Source organism: Pristiophorus japonicus, chromosome 2 (genome assembly GCF_044704955.1).
Source record: "Pristiophorus japonicus isolate sPriJap1 chromosome 2, sPriJap1.hap1, whole genome shotgun sequence".
NCBI classification, from domain to species: domain Eukaryota; kingdom Metazoa; phylum Chordata; class Chondrichthyes; family Pristiophoridae; genus Pristiophorus; species Pristiophorus japonicus.
The window spans coordinates 290,850,584-290,868,954 of NC_091978.1; the positions used below are offsets into that span (position 1 = coordinate 290,850,584).

Below are 18,371 nucleotides of genomic sequence, written 5' to 3' on the forward strand. Positions count from 1 at the left end.
TACCGATCGCAAGTGTTATGTATGTAAACCTGTAATTACCATGTCTAACCACCAGAAGGCTTATCCCCTGGAGTCCCAAGGAATCCCACAATCCCTTGGGAGCACCTGTATATAGGCTGGAGAGGCACTCTGAGATCTGTAATAAAGGACTGCAGTCACACTTACTTTGAGCTTGCAGTATCTAGTCTGACTCTTTATCTAAGACATAACAACTGGCGACAAGATACAGATGACGAACCCCAACGCAACAATGCAGAGAACTGTGGGCATCCTGGAGAAATTTTCGGAGGGAGATGATTGGGAAACCTTAGTGGAATGACTTGACCAATACTTCGTGGCCAATGAGCTGAAAGGAGAAGGGAACGCTACCAAATGAAGGGCAATCCTTCTCACCGTTTGCGGGGCACCAACGTATGGCCTCATGAAAAACATGCTCGCCCCAGCAAAACCCACAGACAGGTCGTACGATGAGTTGTGCACACTGGTCCGGGAGCATCTAAACCCAAAGGAAAGCGTTCTGATGGCGAGGTATCGGTTCTACACGTACAAGAGGTCTGAAGGCCAGGAAGTGGCGAGCTGCGTCGCTGAGCTAAGGCGCCTTGCAGGACATTGCGAATTTGAAGGACACTTGGAACATATGCTCAGGGACTTCTTTGTACTTGGCATTGGCCATGAAGTAATACTTCGCAAACTTTTGACTGTAAAGACCCCAACCTTGAGTAAAGCCATAACGATAGCCCAGGCGTTTACTTGCACCAGTGACAATACCAAACAAATTTCCCAGCACATTCGTGCTGCTGCAAGTACTGTGAACAAAGTAACATTGTTTTCGAATCGAAATGTACATGGCAGGACTTACATGCCTGTAGCTACATGTCCAAAGATGACTCAGAGTCCGCCATCAAGGGTGGAGAATACAAGGCAATTAACAACTTGTTGGTGCTGCTGGGGTGATCATCGATTCCATTCATGCCGTTTCAAAGGATATGTTTGCAAGGGCTGTGGAACAATGGGACACCTCCAACGTATGTGCAGGCGAGCTGCAAACTCTGCTAATCCTGCAAGCCACCATGTTGCAGAGGAGGGCAGATCCATGGTGGATCATGACGAACCAGAGCCTCAGACCGAGGAGGCACAGGTCTATGGGGTGCACACATTTACCACGAAGTGTTCCCCGATAATGCTGATGGTTGAATTAAGCTGGAGCTGGACACGAGCGCAAGCCAGTCCATAATGAGTAAAAAGACTTTCGATAAGTTGTGGTGCAACAAGGCTTCAAAGCCAGTCCTGACTCCCATTCGTACCAAACTTAGAACATACACAAAGGAACTGATTCCCGTAATTGGTAGTGCTACCGTAAAGATCTTCTACGATGGAGCGGTGCACGATTTACCACTCTGGGTGGTACCGGGCGATGGCCCCATGCTGTTCGGCAGCAGCTGGCTGGGAAAGATACGCTGGATCTGGGACAACGTCCAAGCGCATTCGTCTGTCGACAGCACCTCGTGTGCCCAGGTCCTAAGCAAGTTCCCCTCACTGTTCGAACCAGGCATCGGGAAGTTCCAAGGAGCAAAAGTGCAGATTCATTTGATTCTGGGGGCGCGACCCATCCATCACAAGGCAAGAGCGGTACCTTACATGATGAGAGTGAGGGTGGAGATCGAGCTGGACAGGCTGCAACGAGAGGGCATCATTTCGCCGATCGAATTCAATGAGTGGGCCAGTCCGATTGTTCCAGTCTTCAAGGGAGACGGTACCGTCAGAATCTGTGGTGATTTACAGAGTAACTATCAATCGTTTCTCACTGCAGGATCAATACCCGCTACCAAAGGCAGACGACCTATTTGCAATGCTGGCGGGAGGGAAAACGTTCACGAAGCTGGACTTGACCTTGGCCGACATGACGCAGGAGCTGGAGGAATCTTTGAAAGGCCTCACCTGCATCAACATGCACAAAGGTCTTTTCGTTTACAACAGATACCCATTTGGGGTGCGATCGGCCGCGGCGATATTCCAGAGGAACATGGAAAGCTTGCTGAAGTCGGTCCTGCACACTGTGGTCTTCCAGGACGACATCTTGGTTACAGGTCGGGACACCGTCGAGCACCTGCAGAATCTGGAGGAGGTTCTTAGTCGGCTTAATCGTGTGGGGCTCAGGCTAAAACACTCGAAGTGTGTTTTCCTGGTGCCTAAAGTGGAGTTCCTGGGGAGAAGAATCGCGGCGGACGGCATCAGGCCCACCGATTCAAAGACGGAGGCAATCAAGAACGCACCGAGACCACAGAACATGACGTAGCTACGATTGTTTCTAGGACTCCTGAACTATTTTGGTAACTTCTTACTGGGTCTTGGCACATTGTTAGAACCCCTGCACTCTTTACTGCATAAAGGAGATGAATGGGTATGGGGTAAAAGCCAAGAAAATACCTTTGAGAAAGCTAGGAAGCTGTTATGTTCAAACAAATTGCCTGTGTTCTCTGATCCATGTAAACGTTTGGTACTAGCATGTGATGCGTCGTCGTACGGGGTCGGGTGTGTATTGCAACAAGCTAATGAATTTGGGAAATTGCAACCGGTTGCTTATGCACCCAGAAGTCTGTCTAAGGCCAAGAGGGCCTGCAGTACGACCGAAAAAGAAGCGTTAGCATGTGTTTACAGAGTAAAGAAAATGCATCAATATCTGTTCGGGCTCAAATTTGAATTGGAAACTGACCATAAGCCGCTCATATCCCTCTTCTGAAAATAAGGGGATAAATACGAATGCATTGGCCCACATTCAGAGATGGGCACTCACATTGTCCGCATACAACTACGCCATCCGCCACAGGCCAGGCACAGAAAACTGTGCCGATGCTCTCAGTAGGCTGCCATTGCCCACCACTAGGGTAGAGATGGCACAGCCTGCAGATTTAGTTATGGAAACATTCAAGAGTGAGCAATCACCTGTTACCGCCCGACAGATTAGAACCTGGACGAGCCAGGACCCCTTACTATCCTTAGTAAATTGTCCTGTTAGAGATGCAGGAAGAAATAAAGCCGTACCAGCAGTGCAAAGATGAAATGTCTATACAGGCAGACTGCCTCCTATGGGGTAATCGGGAAGTTGTGCCAAAAAAGGGCAGGGACACTTTCATTAGTGATCTCCACAGTACCCACCCAGGCATTGTAATGATGAAAGCGATAGCCAGATCCCACGTGTGGTGGCCCGGTATCAATGCAGAGTCCTGCGTGCACAAATGTAATACATGTTCCCAGTTAAGCAATGCACCCAGGGAAGCACCACTAAGTTTATGGTCTTGGCCTTCCAAACCGTGGTCTAGAGTTCATGTCGACTATGCAGGCCCATTCTTGGGAAAAATGTTTTTAGTGGTTGTAGATGCATACTCCAAGTGGATTGAATGTGTGATAATGTTGGCAAGCACGTCCACTGCCACCATTGAAAGCCTACGGGCCATGTTTGTCATGCACGGGCTGCCTGATGTCCTTGTAAGTGACAATGGGCCTTGCTTTACCAGTGCCAAATTCAAGGAATTCATGACCCGCAATGGGGTCAAACATGTCACGTCTGCCCCATTTAAGTCCAACGGTCAGGCAAAACGAGTCGTTCAAACAATCAAGCAGAGCTTGAAAAGGGTAACTGAAGGCTCACTGCAGACTCGCTTATCCCGAGTCCTGCTTAGTTACCGCACAAGACCCTACTCCCAAGTGGATTGCTGGCACTGTTTTGCCCAAATAGGGGAGTAGGGTGTTTGTGGTCAAACTCGCAAATGGACTCAGCTGCAGAAAACACTTGGACCAAACCAAACTCAGATTTACGGACTATCCAGAACAACCCACAATGGACTCTACCTTTTTAGACCCTCCAACACACACACAAGTGGCAACCGACCCAGCGGTTGACCACGAAGCAGAACCCATCACCCGCAGCAGCCCAGCAAGACTCACCACCCCCAGCAGTCCAGCAAGGCCAGCTGCGCAGCAGCCCAGCGAAGGCCCAACAAATGACTCATCAACACCAGCATTTGCACCGAGACAATCAACCAGGGAAAGGAAGGCCCCAAATCGATTCACATTGTGAATAGTTACACTATTGACTTTACGGGGGGGAGTGTTGTTTTGTATGTAAACCTGTAATTACCATGTCTAACCACCAGAGGGTTTATCTTCTGGAGTCCCAAGGGATCTCACAATCCCTTGGGAGCACCTGTATATAAGGAGGCTTCACAGGCTGGAGAGGCTCTGAGATCTGTAATAAAGGACTACGGTCACACCTTACTTTGAGCTTGCCGTATCTAGTCTGACTCCTTATCCACGACATAACAGCGAGACTCTTTCTCCCAGCCTTCCTGATCGCAGACCTCCTCACCCCAGCCTTCCTGATTGCAGAGCACCTCTCCCCACCAGTCCTCCTGATCGCAGGCCTCCTCCCTTTAGCCTTCTTGCCCGCCGGCCAGGCTACCCCTTTGGTCGGCTGCTGGGAGAAGGCGGATCTACAAGTTGCAAGTTTGGCCCTGCTGTTAAGATTGGCAGGCCCTCCACGTCCCCGACCTAGGCGGGTTCTTTGGCCAATTACGGCCTCACCTGAAGCCTCCCCGTAAATATCAGGGCCTATCACTTTCCTCCTAGCAGAGGAAGAGATACCCCACCAGAACATTGTTTCTCTTCCTGTCTTTCCCTATTTCCCCCTCAGCAGATTTGTGTTTTCTCTTTTTTTTCTCCCCCAGCCAACTTTCATAAGGGTTTAATTTTCTCCACAGAAAGGGAGCGATTTTGACTCTACTCGCTCAGCAGAAACTTGGCGAGTAAGTAGTTCAAATTGCCCTGGCTCTTACCTGTCCGAAAGCTGTCATGATCACAATATCTGCAATTTAGACATACTCTCCTGAGCAGGCAGCAAAGACACATACCCGGAGCCAATAGGGTCCTTCTTTACATATGTATATCACAGCCCGATGGCATTATTGAGACCCGACTGTAATTGTAACTCAGGCCTGAGCAGGAAATCCATCTGGAGGTAAAATTGGGGCCAGTGTCTCTTTCTCCATAGCTGCTTTTACATTGCAACCTGGGTTTTGGGAGAGCAAACTGAGGCACTTTGTACATTTGGTTTTGTGGTGATGAACTAATATTTATGTAAACCAGGTGCACTGTGGGAAACAACACCCCAGGCATACATAGGCAGGCCATGATATTTTGTGTAGCCCACATTATGACAATGCCACCAAAATTCATGCATTTACTAACTCCAACTAGACTGCCAGAAACCAGGAAGATCAATGAAAGACGAGTTTTTATTATCCCAGCTGTAAAAAAGAATCTGGCAGATTTTCATTGATGTTGCTGGCTGTGAGTGGTGTTATGGAACTGGCATTTGAAGGAAAATGAGCAATTTCTCATGCTTCCCTTCACCCAAATCATTGTTGTGGGGGGTGTCTTTTTTTCTCTCCTCTCCCTTTTTCTCATTGTTTCTCTCCCTATTACCCAGTCCTCTGTTTCTTTCCCTTGTCTCCCGCCCCACCAGATGATCTCTTTCCTCCTTCATTACCTCTTAATAGGTTTTTACTCCCCTTCCCACCCCTCACAACATCTCTGTTTCTCATTTTTTTCTCCATTTCCTGGTCCACAGCACTGCTGAAGCAAAGTTGAGAGTTCATTTGAGATGAACTCCTGTCCATGTGCTTCATTGTCATATTAGTAGTTGTCAGAGTCGTGTAAGAACCTACCATTTCAAACTTATTTGAGACCGGGTTCTGCAAAAGATTATTCATAGCCACTGATCCATCAAGCTATGGATACTGGTCCTGGTAAAACAGACTCCAAGACTGGGCAACTGATTTGGGGTCAATTAACACCTTTTAAAGGGAGCTGGATCATTATCTGTAGGGTGGGGATTTGAGGTTGTAGAAATGTTGCACACTGCTTGATTTATTTTAAAGCGGGAATATTACTCGGTTATTCATTTTAATTTTTTTCCCCTTGAAGAGCAATTACCCACTTTAATACTCTCTCTTTCAGGGAATTATTATCACACCGCTATTACTTCTGCTGTTTGTGAGTATATCCCATTTTATATATGATTATTTGTATATTTCAAAAGTGTGTCCAACTGTAAAACTCTACAAGCTAATTTGATTTTTTTTCTTAGCAAGTTGTATTTGATAGGTTCAGTATACTATCAGTGCAAGAAAGTGCCTAACCTTGAAAAGATTGTATTTTGCTGTTTTTACGTTGTGGTTTACTTAAGACCCATGGTTTACATGGCATCATTTAATTCGTATTACTTTGATTAAAGAAGGTAATTGAAAATTTCATGACATGCATAATAACATGCCCTTATTTAATTTTATGATAAACACAGTTTCTAAACTACAAAATGCTAAACAATACACAGCATTGATCATGTAATATGTCTCTGATATCTGCACACACTAGATGTTACTTACAAAGCATTCATTTACGTAAATTATTTTGTGTTGGCCTTAATAATATCAGAAATAACTGTACTAATAATTTATTTTGTGATAATTACTAAATCTAGTAAACCATCCATCTAAATATCTTATTTTACATGTGTTAACAGTAATGTAAAGGAATTGCTTGTGGCTTTAAATGGTAAATTTCTCAATGTGTTGAAGGAGCAAGGAGAGAAATTCTTAAGTGGGTGAGTGAGTTTAAAAAAAGCTGTTAAAAATTTTGGAATTTATATTGAGAAGGGGTGAATACCAAAGCAAAGGGTTTATGAAGACTGTACAAAACAATAGTTAAACCTCATCTGAAATACTGTATGGAATTTTGGGCTACTCGCTATGGGAGATATATAATACCAATGGAGAAAGTGCAGTGCAGATTTAACAGGATTGATGTCATGATTTGAGGGGTGTAAGTTATGCTGAACAGTTAAGAGCTACTAGGACTATAATCTCTCAAACCGAGACAAATAAGGAAGGATGTGATAGGTTTTTAAATTAATAAAAAGAATAGATATGGTAAATGTAGGTAGATTATTTCCATTAGTTGATAAATTAGACAAGAAGATACATAAAGAAGGAGATTGAAACAAAAAATGTGCACGCAAATTGTTATCAGCATGTGGCCACAAGTGGTGATCAATACCAAATCATTTACAACATTCAAAAATTTAGATAATTACTAGATAATTACTTAAGAATATAAAAGGGTATTTGAAAAAGCAGGAAATTGAGATTAGTTATCAGCAATATTCCCTCTAATTTTTTTTCTTGTACTGAGCATGAACTCCTTTGAGTGCACCCTTTACGTCCGTGGCCGTAACAACAGCAGCATTTACTACAACAACAACTTTTACATCAACGACATCAATAGCAACCACTTAAAAGCATATATACAGCCATATTGCCACCCCACCATCTCAAATCATGAGACAATCAGACAAGGTTTGATACAGGTTTAACATAACTTATCTGCTTTTGAACACTATTCCTCTAAAAATGAACCCCAGTCCTTTATACTTTTATGGCTTTTTTAACCTGCAGTGCTACTTTTAATGATTTGTGAAGTTATACCCCTAGATCCCTTTGCACCTTTACCCCATTTAGATTCTTATTTTCCAAGGAGTAAGCAGTCTTCTTATTCTTTCTACCAAAATGCACCATCTCACACTTATCTATATTGAAATTCATTTGTCATTTACATGCCCATTCTGCAAGTTTGATTATAGTAGAATTAATTAAAAGCTTTTAGTTCAACCTGTACAAACTCTATTTAAAAAAAAAAGCTGTAAAAATGACTGGTATATAAAAGAACTGCATAATAATGCATTAACACTCAGTTACATGGTTATACATTGACAAACAATCAAAAACCCAAGATGAGCTGAAAGAGGCATATCTATTGGTGCAATTTGTATTAATTTTAAAGTTTTCAAAGTATTAGCCCATCCCTCATGTCACTATAGCAATGGCTGCACAAGCAGCAGGAGCAGTGGCTTTCCTTTGATGCTGGCATGCTGTACGTCCACAGAGTAATTAGAATATTAATCACAATGCAAGCAGACAACCAACAAATATAAAGTGCTGTAGTTCTTTAGTTCACAGTCTTAAAAAGAATTGAACAAGAACGAGTATCCGTAATTTCAACTTCAATCACTTCCATTGATAAACATGTCTTCTTGAACCAGCACACCCTCCATGTAATATGTCAGAAATGCAGCACTTAAGTGCAGAAAAACACATACACAATTTGCATCACCGAATTAAAAACAAAAAGCAGAAAAGCTATGATTTAACAGAAATAAACATCAGTCTTTCTTCCTGGATAGGAGAACCGATCAGACTGACTTGGAAATGTTTACTAATATGGTGATGTACAAATTTACAAATTTCGCTTGTAATGTTTTTCTCTCAAACATTCTCCATAATATTAATCCCTGCTCTCATCATGAAAAATGTTGCATTATTTTAGGTATTCCTCAATTAAATAGCTGGAAATAAACTTTATTTTACACTCAATTTTTAATCTCCTATTTCAAACATTTATACCAAATCAAAATGATGTTTTATCAGTTTAATGGAAGTATTTTCTGCGTCTTTCTCAATAAACAAAGTGATTTCTTGTAAAGTAGCTTCCTGCAATTTTTATACATCATTATATAACTCTTGTTTCTTTTAACACTCCACTAAACGTTTAAGAGGAAATCTATATTTACACTATTCTGGGACTTGTTCAGACTATAGACCGACAGACAAAATAAAATGGTTTGTGTTTTACCCCTTTTTTGGTTCTCTTCCTAAACGTCTTAATGTATTTTTTAAAAGTTAATAAAAAGTAATAAGGTGCTTCTACATATCCTTCCTGCCCTCCCCCTCCTCAACAGCATTGTTGTATGTTTGTGTAAAGCTAATCATTTCACTTGATTATTAAAAATCAAATATTGAGAAATTTCAATTTTAAAATGTTTTAAACATTTCGGAGCCTTTTTAAAAGTGTTTGGACTTCAAGACCTGGTTGAAACTTGTTTAGATGAGGGGATAATTGATTTTTGCTTGTTTCTTTCAAAATTGAAACTAAGGAGGAGAAAAAGTATTTTTAACACTAATTTTTCTGTGAAAAGTTCATTAAAAATCTTTAAATTTTTTCAAGTCTCATTGCAGCTTTGACAGAAGAAGTTGCTCCAAGTTTTTCTTTCCCTCTTCAACGCTGTCATTAAATATACAACAATAAATAATAAAATAAACTCTAATTCCAAACTCTAACGCAAATAAGAAAGTGAATAAAGTGGTTAAACTTCCGAAGAAGACGGTGAGGCTATCGATCCCCAGTTTTGGAGAAGTTGGTTCCTCTCTTTCTGCTGCTGAACACTCCGTCTCTCACAGACTCTGAGGTACAAATGGGGGCACAAACTTTTCCACTCTCTCACAACATGATTTAAATAACCCTGATAAACTCTTTCAAAAAGGGGACGGCACCTGGCAAAATTTAATTGGAACTTACCATGGGATATTCAACATTCCAGTACTTTTTTTTCTGGCTTTAAACAATTTTACGAATTAAAAAAAAAGTTTCACTGTGGGCCGAAATATTGTTTGCGTTTGTACATGTGCTACGCCTCCATCTGTATTGTTCCAAAGTGTGGGTTCAGCAAATAATTAGGAAGGCAAATGGTATGTTGGCCTTTATTGCAAGGGGGATAGAGTATAAAAGTAGGGAAGTCCTGCTACAACTGTACAGGGTATTGGTGAGGCCACACCTAGAGCAGTTCAGAGAAGGTTCACGAGATTGATTAAGGATTATGAAGAAAGGTTAAGCAGATTAGGCCTAAACTCTTTGTAGTTTAGAAGAATCAGCGGTGATTTTATTGAAACGTATAAGATTCTGAGGGGGTTTGACAGGGTAGATGCAGAGAGGATGTTTCTACTCGTAGGGGAATCTAGAACTAGGGGGCATAGTTTCAGAATAAGAGATCGCCCATTTCAAACGAAAATTAGGAGAAGTTTCTTCCCGCAGCAGGGTCGTGAATCTTTGGAATTCTCTAGCCCAGAAAGCTGTGGAGGCTGGATCATTGAATATATTTAAGGTGGAGATAGACAGATTTCTAAACGATAAAGCAGTCAGGGGTTATGGGGAGTGGACAGGGAAATGAAGTTGAGGCTGTTATGTATGCAACCCTATGTAACCAGTATTATACCGCCTCCTGAGGGCGTACCTGTTGGGAGTCCCAAGGGATCCCAGCATCCCTTGGGAGCACTGTATATAACCAGGCGTCCCATGCTGTACGAGCACTCTGGAGTAGAATAAAGGAACTAAGGTCATACTTACTCACATCTACAGTACTCAGTTACACCACTTCTTTATGAACATAACAACTGGCGACGAGATAACGAACCATCACACGAAAATGTAGAGAACGTTGGTATCCTGGAGAAATTCTCAGAAGGGGACGATTGGGAAGCTTTCGTGGAGCGACTCGACAATACTTTGTGGCCAGCGAGCTGGAGGGGGATGAGAACGCTGCCAAATGAAGGGCGATCCTCCTCACCGTCTGCGGGGCAACAACCTATGGCCTCATGAAGAATCTTCTTGCTCCGGTGAAACCAACAATAAAATCGTATCAAGAACTGTGTACGCTGGTCCGGGAGCACCTAATCCGAAGGAGAGCGTTCTGATGGCAAAGTATCGATTTTACACATGTCAACGGTCTGAAGGCCAGGAAGTGGCGAACTACGTCGCCGAACTAAGGCGCCTTGCAGGACACTGCGATTTTGATGGATTCCTGGAGCAAATGCTAAGAGACTTTTTTGTGCTTGGCATTGGCCATGAGGCTTTCCTTAGCGAACTATTGACTTGTTGAAACACCGAACCTGAGCAAAGCCATAACGATAGCCCAGGCATTAATGTCCACCAGCGATACCACCAAACAAATTTTGCAGCATAAAGAGGTTTCGGCAAGTACTGTACACAAAGTAACGTCGTTTTCAGGCAGGATGCATATGGCAGAACGTACACGCCTGCAGCTGCACACCCTCAGATGACCCAGAGTCCGCCATCAAATGTTAATGTGAGGCACTTAACACCTTGTTGGCGCTGCGGAGGTGATCATCGAGCCCATTAATGCCGCTTCAAACACTATACGTGCAAAGGCTGTGGAACAATGGGACACCTCCAACGAATGTGCAGACTAGCTGCAAACTCTGCAAACCACCTCATTGCAGAGGAAGGTCAATCCATGATGGATCAAACTGAATTAGAGACTCGAACCAAGGAGGCAGAAGTGTACGGGGTACACACCTTCACCACGAAATGTCCACCGATCATGTTAAAAGTCGAACTGGATGGAATTCCAGTATCCATGGAACTGGACACGGGTGCGAGTCAGTCTATCATGAGCAAAAAGGCCTTCGACAGGCTGTGGTGCAACAAGGCACACAGGCCCAAGCTTGGCCCCATTCACACTAAGCTGAGAACTTATACGAAAGAGCTGATCCCTGTAATTGGCAGCGCAGCAGTAAAAGTCTCCTATGATGGAGCAGTACCAGGAGATGGCCCCACACTGTTCGGCAGAAGCTGGCTGTGGAAAATCCGCTGGAACTGGGACGACATCCGAGTGCTCTCGTCCGTCGACGACACCTCATGTGCCCAGGTTCTGAGCAAGTTTCCGTCGTTGTTTGAGCCAGGCATCGGAAGTTTCTCTGGGCCGAAGGTGCAGATCTGCTTGGTTCCCGGTACACGACCCATCCACCACAGGGCACGGGCGGTGCCATATATGATGTGAGAGAAAGTGGAGATCGAGCTGGACAGGCTGCAACGAGAGGGCATCATCGTGCCGGTTGAGTTCAATGAGTGGGCCAGTCCGATTGTTCCAGTTCTCAAGGGCGATGGTACGGTCAGAATTTGTGGGGACTATAAAGTAACGATTAACCGTTTTTCACTGCAGGACCAGTACCCGCTACCCAAGACAGACGACCTATTTGCGAAGCTGGCTGGAGGGAAGACGTTCACCAAGTTGGACCTGACCTCGGCCTATTGATGCAGGGGCTGGCGGAATCTTCGAAAGGCCTCACCTGCATCAACACGCACAAAAGTCTGTTCATCTACAATAGATGCCCGTTTGGGATTCGATCGGCCGCAGCTATTTTTCAAAGAAACATGGAGAGTCTGCTAAAGACGGTTCCGCGCGCCGTAGTTTTCCAGGACAACATATTGATCACAGGTTGGGACACTATCGAACACTTGCAGAACCTGGAAGAGGTTCTAAGTCGGCTAGATTGTGTGGGACTCAGGTTGAAATGCTCGAAGTGTATTTTCCTGGCACCAGAGGTCGAGTTCTTAGGGAGAAGAATCGCGGCAGACGGCATAAGACCCACCGATGCCAAGACGGAGGCCATCAAGAACGCGCCGAGACCACAGAACGTGACGGAGCTGCGGTCGTTCCTGGGACTCCTCAATTATTTTGGTAATTTCCTACCCGGGTTAAGCACCTTGCTAGAACCTCTACACATGTTGCTACGCAAGGGAGATGACTGGGTATGGGGGAAATCACAAGAGGCTGCCTTTGAGAAAGCCAGAAATCTGTTATGTTCCAACAAACTGTTTGTTCTGTATGACCCATGTAAACGTTTAGTGCTAGCTTGCGATGCATCTTCGTACGGGGTCGGGTGTGTGTTACAACAAGCAAATGAATCAGGAACATTGCAACCAGTCGCCTATGCATCCAGGAGTTTGTCCAAAGCCGAATGGGACTACAGTATGATTGAAAAAGAAGCTCTGGCATGCGTTTATGGAGTAAAAAAAATGCACCAGTATTTGCTTGGATTTAAGTTTGAGTTAGAAACTGACCATAAGCCGCTCATATCGCTATTTTCAGAGAGCAAAGGGATTAATACTAATGCCTCTGCTCGCATCCAAAGCTCACACTGTCTGCATACAACTATGTAATCCGCCACAGACCAGGCACAGAGAATTGCACTGATGCTCTCAGTCGGCTACCATTGCCCACCACCAGGGTGGAAATGGCACAGCCTGCAGACTTGTTCTTGGTGATGCATGCATGTAAGCACGTCCACTGCCATCATCGAAAGCCTACGAGCCATGTTTGCCACACATGGCCTGCCTGATGTCCTTGTCCGCGACAATGGGCCGTGCTTCACCAGTGCTGAATTCACTTCCCAACAGCCCCATTCAAGCCCGCATCCAATGGCCAGGCAGAACGGGTAGTCTAAACCATCAAGCAAAGCTTGAAACGATGTCGGAAGGCTCCCTGCAGACCCGCCTGTCCCGACACCAGACCCCACTTGCTCACCCAGTCGAGTTGCTCAGGAAAAGGGTGCTCAAAACAAGGCTCCCTCTTGTCCATCCTGATCTCCATGATCATGTCGAGGACAGGCGGCATCAACAAAGCATGTACCACGATCGCGCAAATCTGTCACGCAATAATGAAGTCAATGACCCTGTATTTGTACTCAACTATGGACATGGTCCCAAATGGCTTGCTGGCACTGTCATAGGCAAAGAAGGGAGTCGGGTGTTTCAGGTCAAACTCACAAATGGACTAACTTGCAGAAAGCATTTGGACCAAACCAAACTGCGATTCACAGACAGCCACGAGCAAACGAAGAGGACACTACCAACTTCGACCCTCCCACACACACACACACACAAGTGACAACCAACTTCACGGTTGATCACGAAGCTGAACTCACCATCCCCAGCAGGCCAGCTGAGCAGCAGCCCAGCGAAGAACCAACTAACTCACCTACACCTGCATTTGTACCGAGACAATCGACTAGGCAGCGACAGGCCCCAGATCATCTCACCCTGTAAATAAGTGTACTATTGACTTTGGAGGGAGTGATGTTATGTATGCAACCCTATGTAACCAGTATTATACTGCCACCAGAGGGCGTACCTGTTGGAGTCCCAAGGGATCCCAGCATCCCTTGGGAGCACTGTATTTAAGCAGGTCTCACATGCTGTATGAGCACTCTGGAGTAGAATAAAAGAACTAAGGTCACACTTACTCACGACTACAGTACTCAGTTACACCACTTTATTATGAACATAACAGAAGCCAAGATCAGATCAGCCATGATCTTATTGAGGGGCCAAATGGCCTACTCCTGCTCCTAATTCTTTTGTTCTAATGCTGCTGCTGCTTAGTCCATGGGAACAGACTACACGTGCCCGCCTGGACCGTCACACCTCTCTCGCTGTCTCTCTCTTTTTAGTGTCAGCTGTGGCTCAGTGGTAGCACACTCACCTCTGAGTCAGAAGGTTGTGGGTTCAAATCCCACTCCAGGGTCTTGAGTATATAAATCTTGGCCGACACTCCAGTGCAATGCTGAGGGAGAGCTGCACTGTCAGAAGTGCTGTCTTTTGAATAAGACATTAAACCGAGCCCCCTTCTGCTCTCTCAGGTGGACGTAAAAGATCCCATGGCACCATTTTGAAGAAGAGCAGGGGAGTTATCTCCGGTGTCCTGGCCAATATTTATCCCTCAATTAACATCACAAAACAGATTATCTGGTCGTTAACATATTGCTGTTTATGGGAGCTTGCTGTGCGCAAATTCGCTGCCACATTTCCCACATTACAACAATGACAACATTCCAAGAGTACTTAATTGGCTGTAAAGCACTTTGAGACGTCTGGTGGTTGTGAAAGGTGCGATATAAATGCGTCTTTCTTTCTCTGTCCTTGTCTCTTTCTCTCTGTCCCTGTCCGTCTATCTCTCTCTCTCTCTCTCTCTGTCCCAGTCTCTCTACTTTTGTCCCTGTCTCTCTCACTCTCACCCTCTATCTCTCTGTCTGTCCATGTCTCTCTCTCTCTTGGTCCCTGAATCTCTTCTATCTGTCACCACCTCTCTCTCTATCCCTCTGTCCCGGTCTCCTGCTCTCTCCCCCTCTATGTGTGTCTCTCTCTTCCTCTGCCCATGTCTCCTCTCACGCTCTCTCCCTCTATCTCTCTCTCTCTATCCATGTCTCTCTCTCTCTGTTCCTGTCTGTCTCTGTCCCTGTCTTTCTCTCTATCTCTCTCTCTGTCCTGTCTCTGACTCTCTCTTTCTGTCCCTGTCTCTCTCTCTCTCTCTCTTCCTCTCACTCTCTTTCTCTCTTCCTATCCCACTCTCTCCCTGTCCCTCTCTCTCTCTCTCTCTCTCTGTCTCTTTGTTTCGCTGTCTCTGTCTGCTAGGAACATCAGAGCAAAAAGAGAAGCAGAAAATCAGTGTCGATTCAGGAGAGAGCTTTCCTCCCATTTTTAAAAATATGTGAACTTCTGTCAATGTTGAAAAATGATCAGAATTATTTCCCTCTTAGGGGAAACACTTCTTGACAATGCTTTCCTATTTGTATTCTTGTGATAATGAAGGTGCTCATATCATGCAACAGCTCCAGTAACCAGTGTGCAATTAGTTGAATGCCCCTAGTGTCCCAACTCGGTGTAATCCTCAACGATAACAGTCTGCAGGTTTTAGAAGAGATGATTAACATCCACTAACCGGGTCTTATTTAAAGTTTTTTTTTACCGCTATTGTAAGAAGCACAAGAAATCGTTCTCCTGCAGTCTGTCTCTCTCCCCCGTCACTCGCTCCCCCCTGTACCTCTCTCCGCCACTTGCTCCTCCCAGTCACTCTCCCCCGTCTCTCGCTCTTCCCCGTCTCTCGCTCTCCCCGGCCTCTCTCACCCTGTCTCTCTCTCTCTCTCACCCTGTCTCTCTCTCTCTCTCAACCTGTCTCTCTCTCTCTCTCAACCTGTCTCTCGCTCTCTCTCTCACCCTGTCTCTCTCTCTCTCTCTCTCTCAACCTGTCTCTCTCTCTCTCTCTCACCCTGTCTCTCTCTCTCTCTCTCTCAACCTGTCTCTCGCTCTCTCTCCCCCGTCTCTCGCTCTCTCTCCCCGTCTCTCGCTCTCTCTCCCCCGTCTCTCGCTCTCTCTCCCCCGTCTCTCGCTCTCTCTTCCCCGTCTCTCGCTCTCTCTCCCCCGTCTCTCGCTCTCTCTCCCCCGTCTCTCGCTCTCTCTCCCCCGTCTCTCGCTCGCTCTCTCTCCCCCGTCTCTCGCTCTCTCTCCCCCGTCTCTCGCTCTCTCTCCCCGTCTCTCGCTCTCTCTCCCCCGTCTCTCGCTCTCTCTCCCCCGTCTCTCGCTCTCTCTCCCCGTCTCTCGCTCTCTCTCCCTCGTCTCTCGCTCTCTCTCTCGTCTCTTGCTCTCTCTTCCCCGTCTCTCGTTCTCTCTCCCCCGTCTCTCGCTCTCTCTCCCCGTCTCTCGCTCTCTCTCGTCTCTCGCTCTCTCTCCCCCGTCTCTCGCTCTCTCTCTCGTCTCTCGCTCTCTCTCTCGTCTCTCGCTCTCTCTCCCCCGTCTCTCGCTCTCTCTCTCCCCCGTCTCTCGCTCTCTCTCTCCCCCGTCTCTCGCTCTCTCTCTCCCCGTCTCTCGCTCTCTCTCTTGTCTCTCGCTCTCTCTCTCCCGTCTCTCGCTCTCTCTCTCGTCTCTCGCTCTCTCTCCCCCGTCTCTCGCTCTCTCTCCCCGTCTCTCGCTCTCTCTCCCCGTCTCTCGCTCTCTCTCCCCGTCTCTCGCTCTCTCTCCCCGTCTCTCGCTCTCTCTCTCGTCTCTCGCTCTCTCTCTCCCGTCTCTCGCTCTCTCTCTCGTCTCTCGCTCTCTCTCTCCCGTCTCTCGCTCTCTCTCTCGTCTCTCGCTCTCTCTCCCCCGTCTCTCGCTCTCTCTCCCCGTCTCTCGCTCTCTCTCTCGTCTCTCGCTCTCTCTCTCCCGTCTCTCGCTCTCTCTCTCGTCTCTCGCTCTCTCTCTCCCGTCTCTCGCTCTCTCTCTCTCCCCCGTCTCTCGCTCTCTCTCCCCCGTCTCTCGCTCTCTCTCCCCCGTCTCTCGCTCTCTCTCCCCGTCTCTCGCGCTCTCTCTCTCTCCCCCGTCTCTCGCTCTCTCTCCCCCGTCTCTCGCGCTCTCTCCCCTGTCTCTCGCTCTCTCTCTCTCCCCCGTCTCTCGCTCTCTCTCCCCCGTCTCTCGCTCTCTCTCTCTCCCCCGTCTCTCGCTCTCTCTCCCCCGTCTCTCGCGCTCTCTCCCCCGTCTCTCGCTCTCTCTCTCCCCCGTCTCTCGCTCTCTCTCCCCCGTCTCTCGCGCTCTCTCCCCCGTCTCTCGCTCTCTCTCTCTCCCCCGTCTCTCGCTCTCTCTCCCCCGTCTCTCGCTCTCTCTCCCCCGTCTCTCGCTCTCTCTCCCCCGTCTCTCGCTCTCTCTCCCCCGTCTCTCGCTCTCTCTCCCCCGTCTCTCGCTCTCTCTCTCTCCCCCGTCTCTCGCTCTCTCTCCCCCGTCTCTCGCTCTCTCTCCCCCGTCTCTCGCTCTCTCCCCCGTCTCTCGCTCTCTCTCTCCCCCGTCTCTCGCTCTCTCTCCCCCGTCTCTCGCGCTCTCTCCCCCGTCTCTCGCTCTCTCTCTCTCCCCCGTCTCTCGCTCTCTCTCCCCCGTCTCTCGCTCTCTCTCCCCCGTCTCTCGCTCTCTCTCCCCCGTCTCTCGCTCTCTCTCCCCCGTCTCTCGCTCTCTCTCTCTCCCCCGTCTCTCGCTCTCTCTCCCCCGTCTCTCGCTCTCTCTCCCCCGTCTCTCGCTCTCTCCCCCGTCTCTCGCTCTCTCTCCCCCATCTCTCGCTCTCTCTCCCCCGTCTCTCGCTCTCTCTCCCCCGTCTCTCGCTCTCTCTCTCTCCCCCGTCTCTCGCTCTCTCTCTCTCCCCCGTCTCTCGCTCTCTCTCTCTCCCCCGTCTCTCTCTCTCTCTCCCCCGTCTCTCGCTCTCTCTCCCCCGTCTCTCGCTCTCTCTCCCCCGTCTCTCGCTCTCTCTCTCCCCCGTCTCTCGCTCTCTCTCCCCCGTCTCTCGCGCTCTCTCCCCCGTCTCTCGCTCTCTCTCTCTCCCCCGTCTCTCGCTCTCTCTCCCCCGTCTCTCGCTCTCTCTCCCCCGTCTCTCGCTCTCTCTCCCCCGTCTCTCGCTCTCTCTCCCCCGTCTCTCGCTCTCTCTCCCCCGTCTCTCGCTCTCTCTCTCTCCCCCGTCTCTCGCTCTCTCTCCCCCGTCTCTCGCTCTCTCTCCCCCGTCTCTCGCTCTCTCCCCCGTCTCTCGCTCTCTCTCCCCCATCTCTCGCTCTCTCTCCCCCGTCTCTCGCTCTCTCTCCCCCGTCTCTCGCTCTCTCTCTCTCCCCCGTCTCTCGCTCTCTCTCTCTCCCCCGTCTCTCGCTCTCTCTCTCTCCCCCGTCTCTCTCTCTCTCTCCCCCGTCTCTCGCTCTCTCTCCCCCGTCTCTCGCTCTCTCTCCCCCGTCTCTCGCTCTCTCTCCCCCGTCTCTCGCTCTCTCTCCCCGTCTCTCGCTCTCTCCCCCGTCTCTCGCTCTCTCTCCCCCATCTCTCGCTCTCTCTCTCCCCCGTCTCTCGCT

General features: G+C 47.6%; 1 protein-coding gene across 8 annotated transcripts in view; it reads left to right on the top strand.

The window, feature by feature from the left end:
* slc10a7 (solute carrier family 10 member 7) overlaps window positions 1-18,371 on the top strand; it is a 542,484-nt gene that overhangs the window by 275,398 nt on the left and 248,715 nt on the right. For 4 of the 8 annotated variants that reach the window (XM_070864899.1, XM_070864909.1, XM_070864928.1 and 1 more), the window contains exon 6: window positions 6,016-6,051. In XM_070864899.1, the coding sequence (XP_070721000.1) occupies window positions 6,016-6,051 (36 nt within the window). Of the gene's footprint in view, window positions 1-6,015; window positions 6,056-18,371 lie in introns of those variants that run through there. The other 4 variants (XR_011588257.1, XR_011588261.1, XM_070864939.1 and 1 more) reach the window with 3 other exon arrangements.